The sequence below is a fragment of the Kogia breviceps genome, chromosome 1, assembly GCF_026419965.1.
Source record: "Kogia breviceps isolate mKogBre1 chromosome 1, mKogBre1 haplotype 1, whole genome shotgun sequence".
In the NCBI taxonomy this organism is placed as follows: Eukaryota; Metazoa; Chordata; class Mammalia; order Artiodactyla; family Physeteridae; genus Kogia; species Kogia breviceps.
In genome coordinates this window covers 177,023,176-177,038,841 of record NC_081310.1, presented here as the reverse complement: position 1 = coordinate 177,038,841, position 15,666 = coordinate 177,023,176, and the positions used below count along the sequence as shown (strand labels likewise).

Genomic DNA, 15,666 nt, shown 5'->3' with positions numbered 1-15,666 from the left:
ACTGCACCACCAAGGAAGTTCCACAAGTGAAGTATTTTAAATGAGAGATAGGAACAGGCATGCATTTTAGTAGCAGGAAGACCAGTTAGGAGGCTGTCACAAGAGTCCAAATGAGAAAATAAAGAGGGGCTGGAGGCCTATGTTGTCTTTTTTTAAATAATTAATTAATTAATTAATTAATTTTTGGCTGCGTTGCGTCTTCATTGCTGCGCGAGGGCTTTCTCTAGTTGCAGTGAGCCGGGGCTACTCTTCGTTGCAGTGCGTGAGCATCTCATTGCAGTGGCTTCTCTTGTTGCAGAGCACAGGCTCTAGGCGCGTGGGCTTCAGTAGTTGTGGCACACGGGCTCAGTAGTTGTGGTGCACAGGCATAGTTGCTCTGCGGCATGTGGGATCTTCCCGGACCAGGGCTCGAACCCGTGTCCCCTGTGTTGGCAGGCAGATTCTTAATTACTGCGCCACCAGGGAAGCCCCCTATGTTGTCTTATGGTTAGAGCATAAGAGTCTTGTTAAAAGTCTGTGCTGACAGCTTAAGTAAACTAGCAACAGCAGTATCCTTCCTCACCATTCCAGAGACTGAAAGGAGATAAGTCTCTGTCCCAGATGGCCATGTCATGTCTCTAGAGCCACTGGAGGAGGCAGCTGGGGAAGCAAGGAGGGAAGGTAGACAGAGGAGCAGACGGATCTTGGGACTAGAGAGCATTTTCAGGTGTGAAGGGCATCTGGGAATGAAAAACATAAAAGGTACCAGGAACTCTAGGGAGCACACTAGCATTTAGATAAAGAGACGTTACCTGAATGTGGAATAGTGAACATCGAGGCCTTATGGTGCTGCCTGTTGCACACCTACACCATGCTGACCTGGCCTCAGCTTGCCTCCTTTCCTGCCACTCCCCTCATCAGAACCTCTCCAAGTCAGCCAGATCAGATTCTGCCTCTTTCCACCCCATCCTGATTGGGAGGATTATTTACTCTGTCCAGTTATATCTTACTCATTTTCAAGTGTTACCTTAAGCACGCTTTGTTTTTTTCATTTAACAGATTTTTGTTGAGTACTTGTCATACCCCAGGGACTATATCAACCTCCATGAGTGATACTGAGGTATTAAGAAATGGGTCCTGGGCTTCCCTGGTGGCGCAGTGGTTAAGAATCCACCTGCTAGTGCAGGGGACACGGATTCAAGCCCTGGTCCAGGAAGATCCCACGTGCAGCGGAGCAGCTAGGCCCGTGCGCCACAACTACTGAGCCTGCGCTCTAGAGCCCGGAGCCACAACTACAGAAGCTCGCGCGCCTAGAGCCCATGCTCCACAACAAGAGAAGCCACCGCAATGAGAAGCCCGTGCAACCACATTGTAAAGCAGCCTCCCCAGCCCCACCTCCCTCCAAGGGGCAAAGAAACAAAGACCCAAGGCAGCCAAAAATAAATAATAAATTAATAAATTTTTTAAAAAACAAAAGAAATGGATCCTGGGACGTCCCTGGCAGTCCAGTGGTTAAGACTCCACCCTTCCAATGCAAGAGGCAAGGGTTCTATCCGTGGTCGGGGAACTAAGATCCCACGTGTCGCACAGCGCGACCAAGAAAAAAAAAAAAAGTATATTTATATATATTTTTTAAATTTATTTTTGGCTGTGTTCGGTCTTCGTTGCTGTGCGTGGGCTTTCTCTAGTTGCGGCGAGCAGGGGCAACTCTTCGTTGTGATGTGCAGGCTTCTCACTGCAGTGGCTTCTCTTATTGTGGAGCATGGCCTCTAGGCATGCGGGCTTCAGTAGTTGCAGCACACAGGCCCTAGAGCATGTGGGCTTCAGTAGTTGTGGCACGTGGGCTCTAGGGTATGTGGCCTTCAGTAGTTGTGGTGCACGGGCTCAGTAGTTGTGGCTCATAGGCTCTAGAGTGCAGACTCGAGTTGTGGCACATGGGCTTAGTTGCTCCACAACATGTGGTATCTTCCTGGACCAGGGCTTGAACCCATGACCCCTGCATTGGCAGGCAGATTCTTAACCACTGCACCACCAGCGAAGTCCCCCAAGAAAACATTAAAAAAAAAAAATTGATCCTATCTTTAAGTGAGAGGAAAAATTAACTAACATTTATTGGTGATTGCTAGGTACCAAGCCAGAGCTACTTGTTATTTCCTTAATGTTTACAGCAACCCTAATTTGGATCACTCTCCACTGTCCTCACCACACACTCTATTTTTTATTAAAGAGGAAAACTCGTCCTAGAAGCTTCCTAACAGATTTCCCCTTAAATTTCCTTGGGTCATTTGCTGTCCTTAGACCATTCACCAGCAATTTGATTCTTGGGGCTGGGTACACGCAACCAAATTGAGATCTCTTAACAAGAAAGAAGGGAAAGAATGGCTCTTTGGGAAGCAACCAACAGTAGCTATCATAGGAGATAATAATACCTTATTGGAGATTACTTCATCTGTGTGGTATGCTTATTGTAAACTTATAAAGCAAAACCCTAGTATAATCTCTTTCTGAAATCTCTAGACCTTGTTCTCTTTCATGTGATCTTTTTCCTTCTCTGGCTCTACCTCTTTATTGAGTATGAATCGTTAGTCCTCTTCCCCTCAGCAGTGTTTCTTTACATTCATTCCTTCTTTCTTCTCCTTTCTCTGGGCTATGATTCTAGCATCCCTTTCCCAAAGCACAAAGAGCCATTTATTTTAGTGTCTGTCCTGAAATTAATGGCTTTTGAGAGTCAGTCTTGAAAGAAGTTCCCTAGACTGCTCATAGAAGTTTCTGTACCTGAAGGAGACACATTGAAGTTTTTTTCACACAGTTTCACTTCTCCAATTCTGTCTCTACATGTCTAATTAATCTGTCCCAGAATCTAAATCTTCACTTTTCATCCAGGCATCTTCCTATTTACATAATAAAAATCCTGCTCTCTTCCTTGCCTTGGATGCTGATTTTGTATAGTCCCAGTCTTCTTATTCATTGCCTTCTGTTCTTTTTTTAATGTTTTTATAAAATATTGAATAGATATGAAAGAATTTTTATAAAATATATGTAGGATATAAAGAATCACATTATTATTAATACCACCTAGTTTAAGAAAAGAAGTATTTCCATGACTGCTAAAGCTCCTGTATGCCCTTCCCTGATCCTGTCTTCTTCCCCAGAGTTAACCTCTGCCGTGAACTTGGAATTTATTATTTCCTCGCTTGTCTTTATAAATTTACCATTATGTATTCTTTTTTTCTTTTTAAAATATTTATTTATTTATATATTTTATTTGGCTGCGCTGTGTCTTAGTTGTGTTACTCGGGGTCTTTAGCTGCGGCGTGTGGGATTTGGTAATACGGGATCTAGTTCCCTGACCAGGCATCAAACCTGGGCCCCCTGCATTGGGAGTGTGGAGTCCTAACCGCTGGACCACCAGGGAAGTCCCTACCCATATATATTCTTAAATAGTACATGTTTTACCTGTTTGAATGTTACTAAGTGGAGCTATACAGTATTTATTATGTGAGTTGCCTTTTTTGGCCCAACATGTTCTTAAGAGTCATTCATGTTGATGCATGTAGCTGTATTTATTTTCACTGTATTTCATTGAAAGAGTATACTACAAGTTGTCTGTTTTATCATTATTGGTGGGCATTTGGTTTGTTTCTAGTTTTTTTTTTTTTTTTTGCGGTACGCGGGCCTCTCACTGTTGTGGCCTCTCTGGTTGCGGAGCACAGGGTCCGCGGACGCGCAGGCTCAGCGGCCATGGCTCACAGGCCTAGCCGCTCCGCGGCATGCGGGATCTTCCCGGACCGGGGCATGAACCCGCGTACCCTGCATCGGCAGGCGGACTCTCAACCACTGCGCCACCAGGGAAGCCCTGTTTCTAGTTTTGAGCTACTACAAACACTGCTGCTGTGAACATTCTTGAGCATGTTTCTTGGATGTATATATTCTACAGTTTCACAAGGGGATGTACTAAGAGTAGAATTGCTGGGTCAGGACGTTGGTACACAGTCACTCTTATTAAATAATGCCAAAATGGTTTCCAGTTGCCACCAGTGTAGAAGAATTACAGTTGCTCCAAGTCCTTGCCAACACTTGATTTTGTTATATTTAAATTTTTTTGCCAGTTTATGTTTCTCTTGTTACTGGTGAGGTTGAGGATCTTTTTACAGGTTTCCCTATTGAAGTTCCTATTCAAGCCTTCTGCCCATTTTTCTTTTTGATTGTCTGGTTATTGTTTTGTTTCTGTTTTAATTGGACCTTGGATACACAGAATTGGGTTAATCATTATCCTTGGTTTATAAGCATCTAAAGAAGGTTCATGCTTGGCCTTCTTTTTAAAAATTTTATTTTATTGTTTATTCATTCATTTTACTTAAATATTTTAATCATGCAGTGAACTTCCATATTCCTACAACCCAATTACTCTTCTAAATTTCGTGTTTGTCGTTCTCTTGCTTATCATATTATGTTTATCATGTATGTACATGCCTAAACAAGTTATAGTATTTCTTTACTTGTTTTTGAATTCTTTAAAAAAGGTATCATGCTACATGTAGTCTTTGGGGACTTGCTTATCTCTCACAATATTATAACTACTAAAATCCATCCACCTTGTTGCATATAGCTATAATTCTTTAATTTTTCTCTGCTGAATAATATTTCATGATGTCAGTATACTGCAATTTATCCATTCTCCTGTGGTCTTAATTTGTATCTAGGTTTTTAATGTTAGGACCAGTGTTGCTATGAATATTCTTATACATGTCTGTTAGTGCATATAGGCAAAATTTTCTTATGGCTCTTTCTCTGGGAGTGGAATTGCTGGACTGTAGAATATGTGCATATTAAATGCCAAGTTGGTTTTCAGTGTGGTTGAATGAACTGGCAATATATAAGAGATACTGTGATTCACATCCTCTCCTACACTTAGAATTAGACTTTAGATTTTGCTAATCAAATGGGTGTAAAAAAGCCAATATGTAATTATGGTCTTGATTTGCATTTTGCTAGTGACCAGTGAAAATGAGCATCTGTTTATATGTTTATTAGCCATTTGTATGTCCTCTGCTGTGAAATGTCTTTTCATGTCTTTTGCCCATTTTCCTCTTGAGTTGTTTGACTTTCTTTTTCTTAACAATTTGTAGTAGTTCTTTATATATTCTGGTATATATAGTTCATTATCAGTATATTGCTGTAAGTATTTTCTACTTTGGTTTTGTTTTTTCAATCTAATGTATCTTTAATGAACAGAGCTTGTTAATTTTTTAAAAATTTTTATTCATTTATTTATTTTTGGTTGTGTTGGGTCTTCGTTGCTGTGTGGACTTTCTCTGGTTGTGGAGAGGGGGGCTACTCTTTGTTATGGCACGCAAGCTTCTCATTGAGATTGCTACTCTTGTTGCGAAGCTCAGGCTCTAGGCCCCTGGGCTTCAGTGGTTGTGGCACGTGGGCTCAGTAGTTGTGGCGCACGGGCTCTAGAGCGTGGGCTCAGTCGTTGTGGCGCACGGGCCTAGTTGCTCCGTGGCATGTGGGATCTTCCTGGACCAGGACTCGAGCCTGTGTCCCCTGCATTCGCAGGCAGATTTTTTTAAAAAATTTATTTATTTAATTTATTTTTAAAAATTTTTGGCTGTGTTGGGTCTTCGTTGCTGCATGCAGGCTTTTTCTCTGGTTGCGGCAAGCGGGGGCTACTCTTCCTTGTGGTGCACAGGCTTCTCACTGTGGTGGCTTCTCTTGTGGAGCACGGGCTTTAGGTGCGCAGCTTCAGTGGTTGTGGCACATGGGCTCAGTAGTTGTGGCGCATGGGCTTAGTTGCTCCGCGGCATGTGGGATCTTCCCAGACCAGGGCTGGAACTTGGCAGGCAGATTCTTATTCACTGCGCCACCAGGGAAGTCCTGAGATTCTTAATTTTAACATAGTCATATTTGTTGTTTCTTTTATAAGTGCTTTTTATGTCTTAATAAATCCTTCCCAACCCTTAAAGTATTCTCCTATGTTAATCTTCTGAAATCTTTATAGGTTTGCCTTTCACATATAGATATGTACTGTATTTGGAATTGATTTTGTAATATGGTTTGTTATGTATCTTTTTTTCTTTGGCTGCACTGCGCGGCATGTGGGATCTTAGTTCCTCGACCAGGTATGCCACCTGCAGTGAAAGCGTGGAGTCCTAACCACTGGACTGCCAGGGAGTTCCCTAATGTGAATTGAAGGAGGGAATCCACTGAAATTTTTTCCCCCATATTGGCCCAGCTGATTGGTTGAAAAGTCTGTTTTCTCCCCACTAAGTGCCACCACTTTTGTATCTGAAATGTCCATATTTATTCATTTATTCCACAAATACTTATTAAGCACCTACTTAGTGCCAGGTACTATGTTTGAGTCTGTTTCTGTGCTCTCTGTTCTCTTGACTTAGTCTGTTTATTGCCCTATATGCCATTGCCACAGTGGCTTAATTATAATAACTTTTTATGAAGTCTTGATATCTAGTATTAAGTCCTCCCACTTTGTTGTTCTTTAAAAGAAAAAAAAGTGACTTGGGCTTCCCTGGTGGCTCAGTGGTTGAGAGTCCGCCTGCCGATGCAGGGGACAAGGGTTTGTGTCCCGGTCCGGGAAGATCCCACATGCCCTGGAGCGGCTGGGCCTGTGAGCCATGGCTGCTGAGCCTGCGCATCTGGAGCCTGTGCTCCGCAACGGGAGAGGCCACACAGTGAGAGGCCCGCGTACTGCAAAAAAAAAAAAAAAGTGACTTGCTCCTTGCTCTTTGTACTTTTGTATAAATTTTAGAATTAACTCATCAAGTGCTACAAATAAATCTACTAGGATTTTTGTTGAAATTTCAATGACTCTGTGCCTCAGCTTAGGGAAAATTGATATCTTGAGAATATTAAGTCTTTGAATCCATGAACATAGTATATCTCCATTTATTTAGGCCTTTTATTTATTTATTTGCACCGGGTCTTAGTTGGAGCATGTAGCCTCCTTAGTTGTGGCATGTGAACTCTCAGTTGCAGCATGCATGTGAGATCTAGTTCCCCGACCAGGGATCGAACCCAGGCCCCCTGCACTGGGAGCGTGGAGCCTTATCCACTGTGTCATGAGGGAAGTCCCTATTTAGGTCTTTTTGAATGTCTCACATAAAGATTTCCTTTAGCTTCTTTATTATGAAATATAACACATGCACAGAAAAGTGCATAAAACAAATATGCAGTTTAACAAATTGAAATAGAGTAAACATAAATGTAAACACAAACTAGTTCAAGAAATAGAACATTGCCAGTACCTCAGAAACCTACATATGTCCCTTCCTGATCACAGCCTCTTCTCTTTCCCCAGAGGTAACTAGAATCCTGACTTTTCTGTTAATGCTTCCTTGCTCTTCAACATAATTTAACTACCTAATTATCCATCCCTAAATAATATAGTTTAATTTTGCTGAACTTGATATAAATGGAATTATACAATATACATTTTTGTGTATAGCTGTAGCTTATTCATATTAATTGCTGTGTACTATCTAATTGTAGAATATACTATATTTATCCATTCCACTGTTGATGGGCAGTTGAGATTTTGGCTATCAATATAAAGTTTTGTAATTTTCTCTATAAAGGTGATGTACATCTTTTATTAGATTTTTTCCAAGTACTTCATTTCTTTAATGCTATCATAAATTGTATCTTTTGAATTTTTTATTTTTTAATTGCTTACTGTTGTATAGAAATTCAGTGCTGTTCTTCCTTATTTAAACTTATATCCAAGGTCCCTGAGGATCTGATTCTGCTATTAGTTGTTTCTATGGGCTCTTACTTCTGGTGCTTTGTTTCCTTGTGTGTTTTGTGGTTTTTGATTGTGAGGTCATATTTCTTGGAACTTTGTGGCCTGGGATGAAGATGGGTTCTTAGGGTGAGATTTGCTTTTACTTTGTAAAAGAGGCAGTTTTTGAGATGGGCTTTGCCCTTCAGAGATTTGGGATAGGGATGAATTTCAAATAGTAGGAAGGCTTGTCACCACAGTCACTGTGGTGCGAAGCTCTGTAGGTCTTGTTGCGGAAGAGTTGTATGTCTGGAGTATAATATTATGAAAGAAGGTAGGGGGAGAATTAGATTGGAAAAGGAACCTTGCAAAGTTCCTTGATTACTATGTTAGTCTTTAGAATCTTTTGTCCTTGAATGTTCTAGAGGAGGGCATTGACTTTTTTAAAGATTTCTGTGACACCATTATGGAAGATGGATTGGAACAGGGTAAGGCTGGATATAAATGGAACCAATTAGGAAACCAAAAAATAATCCAAATGAGAGTTAATTTATTATGACAACAGATTTTTATTGAGCACCTACTAAGTGCTGGGAATCTGTGCACAAGCCGTGTGGGGAATCTCAGCTTCCCGTACAGGGATTGAACCCGGGCCATGGCAGTGAAAGCCCAGAATCCTAACCACTACGCCATCTGTGAACTCCCCTGTGCTATTTTCTTACAATAAAGATAGACCTGCTCCTGGCCTCCCTGAGTAGAGCAAGAAAGCACAATTTCTGTGCAGTTTGAATGTAATGACAAGAGAAGTGCAGGGTTTTCAGGGGAGCACTTTCAGAGAGTTACTTAACTGAGACTCGGGGTCAAGGACAGCTTTCTGGGGAAATTAACTTTTCAGTTGCAACTTAAAGGTTGAATAGAGGGTGTGAAGAGAACAGTACTCTAGGCCATAGCATGTGCAAAGGCCTAAAGATGGGAGAGAGTACCTTTAGAGAATTGCTAGTAAAATTGTGCTCGGTAGATTGGTACAATTAATTCATGAGATAAATTCAACCCCTCAAACATTTTTGTTTAACCAACAAAGTATTTTTTTTTGAATTTTATTTTATTTATTTCTTTATATAGCAGGTTCTTATTAGTTATTCATATTATACATATTAGTGTATATATGTCAATCCCAATCTCCCAATTCATCCCACCACTACCACTCCCCCGTGCCACTTTCCCCCCTTGGTGTCCATACATTTGTTCTCTACATCTGTGTCTCTATTTCTGTCCTGCAAACAGGTTCAACTGTACCATTTTTCTAGGTTCCACATATATGCGTTAATATACAACATTTGTTTTTCTCTTTCTGACTTACTTCACTCTGTATGACAGTCTCTAGATCCATCCATGTCTCTACAAATGACCCAATTTCGTTCCTTTTTATGGCTGAGTAATATTCCACTGTATATATGTACCACATCTTCTTTATCCACTCGTCTGTTGATGGGCATTTAGGTTGCTTCCATGACCCGGCTATTGCAAATAGTTCTACAATGAACACTGGGGTGCATGTATCTTTTTGAATTATGGTTTTCTCTGGGTATATGCCCAGTAGTGGGATTGCTGGGCCATCTGGTAATTCTATTTTTAGTTTTTTAAGGAACCTCCATACTGTTCTCTATAGTGGCTGTATCAATTTACATTCCCATCAACAGTGCAAGAGGGTTCCCTTTTCTCCACACCCTCTCCAGCATTTGTTGTTTGTAGATTTTCTGATGATGCTCATTCTAACTGGTGTGAGGTGATATACCTCATTGTAGTTTTTATTTGCATTTCCCTAATAATTAGTGATGTTGAGCAGCTTTTCATGTGCTTCTTCTCTCTTCTTTGGGGAAATGTCTATTTAGGTCTTCTGCCCATTTTTTGACTGAGTTGTTTGTTTTTTTAATATTGAGCTGCATGAGCTGTTTATATATTTTGGAGATTAATCCTTTGTCCTTTGATTTGTTTGCAAATATTTTCTCCCATTCTGAGGGTTGTCTTTTCATCTTGTTTATAGTTTATTTTGCTGTGCAAAGGCTTTGAAGTTTCATTAGGTCCCATTTGTTTATTTTTGTTTTTATTTCCATTTCTCTAGGAGGTGGGTCAAAAAAGATCTCACTGTGATTTATGTCAAAGAGTGTTCTTCCTATGTTTTCCTCTAAGAGTTTTATAGTGTCCAGTCTTACATTTAGGTCTCTAATCCAGTTTGAGTTTATTTTTGCGTATGGCTTTAGGGAGTGTTCTAGTTTCATTCTTTTACATGTAGCTGTCCAGTTTTCCCAGCACCACTTATTGAAGAGGCTGTCTTTTCTCCAGTGTATATTCTTGCCTCCTTTATCAAAGATAAGGTGAGCATGTGTGCGTGGCTTTATTTCTGGGCTTTCTATCCTGTTCCATTGATTTATATTTCTGTTCTTGTGCCAGTACCATATTGTCATGATTACTGTAGCTTCGCAGTATAGTCTGAAGTCAGGGAGTCTGATTCCTCCAGCTCCGTTTTTTTCCCTCAAGACTGCTTTGGCTATTCGGGGTCTTTTGTGGCTCCATACAAATTTTAAGATTTTATGTTCTAGTTCTGTAAAAAAAAAATGCCACTGGTAATTTGATAGGGATTGCATTGAATCTGTAGGTTGCTTTCAGTAGTATAGTCATCTTCACAATATTGATTCTTCCAAACCTAGAACATGGTATATCTCTCCATCTGTTTGTGTCATCTTTGATTTCTTTCATCAGTGTCTTACAGTTTTCTGCGTACAGGACTTTTGTCTCCCTAGGTAGGTTTATTCCTAGGTATTTTATTCTTTCTGTTGCAGTGGTAAATGGGAGTGGTTCCTTAATTTCTCTTTCAGATTTTTCATCATTAGTGTATAGGAATGCAAGAGATTTCTGTGCATTAATTTTGTATCCTGCAACTTTGCCAAATTCATTGATTAGCTCTAGTAGTTTTCTGGTGGCATGTTTAGGATTCTCTATGTATAGTATCATGTCATCTGCAAACAGTGACAGTTTTACTTCTTCTTTTCCAATTTGTATTCCTTTTATTTCTATTTCTTCTCTGATTGCCGTGGCTAGGACTTCCAAAACTATGTTGAATAATAGTGGCGAGAGTGGACATCCTTGTCCTTTTCCTGATCTTAGAGGAAATCCTTTCAGTTTTTCACCATTGAGAATGATGTTTGCTGTGGGTTTGTCGTATATGGCCTTTATTATGTTGAGGTAGATTCCCTCTATGCCCACTTTCTGGAGAGTTTTTATTATAAACGGGTGTTGAATTTTGTCAAAAACGTTTTTTGCATCTATTGAGATGATCATACGGTTTTTCTTCCTCAATTTGTTAATGTGGTGTATCACATTGATTGATTTGCATATATTGAAGAATCCTTGCATCCCTGGGATAAATCCCACTTGATCATGGTATATGATCCTTTTCATGTGTTGTTGGATTCTGTTTGCTAGTATTTTGTTTAGAATTTTTGCATCCATATTCAACAGTGATATTGGTCTGTAATTTTCTTTTTTTGTAGTATCTTTGTCTGGTTTTGGTATCAGGGTAATGGTGGCCTCAGAATGAGTTTGGGAGTGTTCCTTTCTCTACAATTTTTGGAAGAGTTTGAGAAGGATGGGCGTTAGCTCTTCTCTAAATGTTTGACAGAATTCACCTGTGAAGCCATCTGGTCGTAGACTTTTGTTTGTTGGAAGTCTTTTAATCACAGTTTCAATTTCATTACTTGTGATGGGTCTGTTCATATTTTCTGTTTCTTCCTGGTTTAGTCTTGGAAGGTTATACCTTTCTAAAAATTTGTCCATTTCTTCCAAGTTGTCCATTTTATTGTCATAGAGTTGCTTGTAGTACTCTCTTAGGATGCTTTGTATTTCTGCAGTGTCTGTTGTAACTTTTCCTTTTTTATTTCTAATTTTATTGATATGAGTCCTCTCCCTCTGTTTCTTTTTCTTTTTTTTTTCCCTTTCAAATTTTGTTTATTTATTTATTTATTTTGGGCTGCACTGGATCTCTGCTCTGCGCGGGCCCTCTCCAGCTGCGGTGAGTGGGGGCTACCCCTCGATGCAGCGCGCAGGCCTCTCACATTGCAGAGCATGGGTTCCAGGCACACCGACCTCAGCAGTTGTGGTTTACATGAGCTCAGTAGTTGTGGCACATGGTCTTAGTTACTTCACGGCATGTGGGATCCTCCCGGACCAGGGCTTGAACCCATGTCCCCTGCATTGGCAGGCAGACCCCCAACCACTGCGCCACTACGGAAGCCCTCCCTCTTTTTCTTGATGAGTCTGGTTAATGGTCTATCAATTTTGCTTATCTTCTGAAAGAACCAACTTTTAGTTTTATTGATCTTTGCTGTTGTTTTCTTTGTTTCTATTTCATTTATTTCTGCCCTGATCTTTATGATTTCTTTCCTTCTACTAACTGGGTTTTGTTTGTTCTTCTTTCTCTAGTTCTTTTAGGTGTAAGGTTAGATTGTTTATTTGAGATGTTTGCTGTCTCTTGAAGTAGGTTTATATTGCTATAAACTTCCCTCTTAGAACTGCTTTTGCTGCATCCCATAGGTTTTGGACCATTGTATTTTCATTGTCATTTGTTTCTAGGTATTTTTTGATTTCCTCTTTGATGTCTCCAGTGATCTCTTGGCTATTTAGTTACGTATTGTTTAGCCTCCTCTGTTCGTGTATTTTATATTTCTTTCCCTTAATTGATTTCTTATCTCATAGCATTGTGGTCAGAAAAGATGCTTGATATGATTTCAATTTTCTTACATTTACTGAGGCTTGATTTGTGACCCAAGATGTGATCGATCCTGGAGAATGTTCCGTGTGTACTTGAGAAGAAAGTGTGATCTGCTGTTTTTGGATGCAATGTTCTATAAATATCAATTAAATCTATCTGGTCTATTGTGTCATTTAAAGCTCTTGTTTCCTTATTAATTTTCTGTTTGTATGATCTGTCCATTGGTGTAAGTGAGGTGTTAAAGTCCCCCACTATTATTGTGTTATTGTGTTATTGTGATTTCCTCTCTTATAGCTGTTAGCAGTTGCCTTATGTATTGAGGTGCTCCTATGTTGGGTGCATATATATTTATAATTGTTATATCTTCTTTTTGGATTGATCCCTGATCATTATGTAGTGTCCTTCCTTGTCTCTTGTAACATTCTTTATTTTAAAGTCTATTTTATCTGATATGAGTATTTCTACTCCAGCTTTCTTTTTCTTTTTTTAAAATAAATTTATTTGTTTTAATTATTTATTTTTGGCTGCGTTGGGTCTTCATTGCTGCACACGGGCTTTCTCTAGTTGCGGTGAGCAGAGCCCACTCTTTTTTTTTTTTCTTTTTCCCGGTACGCGGGCCTCTCACTGTTGTGGCCTCTCCCGTTGCAGAGCAGAGGCTCTGGACGCGCAGGCTCAGCGGCCATGGCTCAGGGGCCCAGCCGCTCCGGGGCACGTGGGATCTTCCCGGACTGGGGCACAAACCCGCGTCCCCTGCATCGGCAGGCGGACTCTCAACCACTGCGCCACCAGGGAAGCCCAGGGCCTACTCTTTGTTGCGGTGCGCAGGCTTCTCATTGCGGTGGCTTCCTTTGTTGCAGAGCATGGGCTCCAAGCGCGTGGGCTTCAGTAGTTGTGGCTCGCAGGATCAGTAGTTGTGGCACACGGGCTTAGTTGCTCCATGGCATGTGGGATCTTTCTGGACCAGGGTTCAAACCCATGTCCCCTGCATTGGCAGGTGGATTCTTAACCACTGCACCACCAGGGAAGCCCTCTGTGGGTGTTTTTTAATAAAACAGTATCTGTCTTTCAATCTCAATATTTCTCATTATATTACATGAGGATTAAATGAGAGTCAAGTAGTACCTGGAGCCAGACCTTTTGAGTTCTTATTCCGGCTTACTAGCCATGTAACCTTGGGCATATTGTTTAACCCCTCTCTGCTGTAGTTTCCTTACTGCAAAGTGAAGATAATAATAGTATGAACTTTAAAAGGTTGTGCCTAGGGGCTTCCCTGGTGGCGCAGTGGTTGAGAATCTGCCTGCTAATTCAGGGGACACGGGTTTGAGCCCTGGTCTGGGAGGATCCCACATGCCGTGGAGCAACTAGTCCCATGAGCCACAACTACTGAGCCTGCGGGTCTGGAGCCTGTGCTCTGCAACAAGAGAGGCCGCGATAGTGAGAGGCCCGCGCACGGCAGTGAAGAGTGGCCCCCGCTTGCCACAACTAGAGAAAGCCTTCGCACAGAAACGAAGACCCAACACAGCAAAAATAAATAAAATAAATTAATAAACTCCTACCCCCAACATATTCTTTAAAAAAAATAAAAAGAAAAAAGGTTGTGCCTAAAACAGTGACTGGCACAGAGTAAATAATTAATGTTAGCTGTATTGAAAATGCTTTATAAACTATAAAAGTATTGGTTATTAGAAAAGAAGAGGGTTGTCTTTGAAGGAGACCCACCTTTAAGGCAGGAGAGGAAGAAAATTTTTAAAAAGAGGACAGACTGAATCAGAATGTTGGAATAACCTGGAAATTACTATGTCAAGGAAGTTTTTATGGGGAGGATGTGATCAGAATTTTTGGTGTGATGTTGATTCATAAAGGATTTCCCATCTATTTCAGTTATTACTAGTCACCCCTTCTTGAACTCTTAGAGCCATTTGGCCCATAATTATATATTGTTATATTTAATATTAAAAAGAAAGTGATTTGTAAAACAATTTACAAAGAGATTTAACAGTCTCATCCAATTCTCACAACTTCCCTATGAAGTAGATGTTGTTATCCCTATTTGGTAAATGAGGAAATTGAGGCTCAAGAGATAGACTTGCCACCACAGTTAAATACTTAAAACAATTTTTTAAATTAAAAAATGGAAAAAAAGAAAAAAGATAGACTTGCCTAGGCAATAGAGCTTGAGTTGCCATCTAGGTCTTGAGATACGGAATCTCTTTTGATAATCTTATTTGCTTAACTAGATTGTGAGTTTCTTGAGGCCTGAATCTAATCAGTCATTTCTTTTTATTCTGTACAGCACCTAGCTCAATGCTGAGTGAGGACTGGCAGTAGTCAAGAATAACATGCTCTTTTCTCCCCTCTGCCCTCTAGCGCCCTCACAAAGCCAATGCTGAGGAGATGACCAAGTACCACAGTGATGACTACATTAAATTCTTGCGCTCCATCCGCCCAGATAACATGTCTGAGTACAGCAAGCAGATGCAGAGATGTAAGTCCATTCTGTTCCCTCCCTACTGTCAAGCCCCCAGCTGGATCTCCCTTCAAGTTGGAGAGACTCACCCTACCTTCCCTTGTATCCCCCATTCAGCTGACACCTGATTTCCCCTGCTTCCTGAGGGTACTAAAGTGTTTCTTTTGTCTCAAGACTGGTTTTCTTTGTTTCCTGATTGTAAGGAATAGATTGAACTTTGTCCAGTTAGGTTCACAACATTATCCCCCCCAAACTGTAATTGTTGTAATGGAAAAAGCACTGGCCTGAGTGGGGGAGACAGGTGATATAGGTCCCAGCTCTGACTCTTAACTGACTGGGGCAGGTCACTTCCCCTCAGATTTTTCTTTTGTAAAATGGACTGGATGTCATCCCATGCAACTGTAACTGCTCTCACTATGTGAGTATTAATTAAGAACTTAGCAGCCACTTAGACTCTAGGTGATGTAATATTTGAGTTAAGGTGATTCTGCCCCTGCCCCTTGGTACTTGAAACTCAGAACAGGTCACATCTCAGAAGCCACACTCAGCTTATAGGAATTATGGGGATTGTTTTAGCTGTGGGGAAAAATTATGTTCAAATTTGGGAAGAAACTATCATCCCTGATTTCTCACTTGTGTTATTTTAGAAATTATCCCTTAGCACCTAAGATCTCATAATAAAACAATGTAACAGTATTATCTAGAAAAAGT

At 40.5% G+C, this 15,666-nt stretch overlaps 1 protein-coding gene across 3 annotated transcripts in view; it reads left to right on the top strand.

Moving 5' to 3' along the window:
• Window positions 1-15,666, top strand: part of HDAC1 (histone deacetylase 1) — a 36,678-nt gene that overhangs the window by 7,579 nt on the left and 13,433 nt on the right. For all 3 annotated transcript variants that reach the window (XM_059078229.2, XM_067012385.1, XM_059078228.2), the window contains exon 3: window positions 14,856-14,973. In XM_059078229.2, the coding sequence (XP_058934212.1) occupies window positions 14,856-14,973 (118 nt within the window). The remainder of the gene's footprint in view (window positions 1-14,855; window positions 14,974-15,666) is intronic.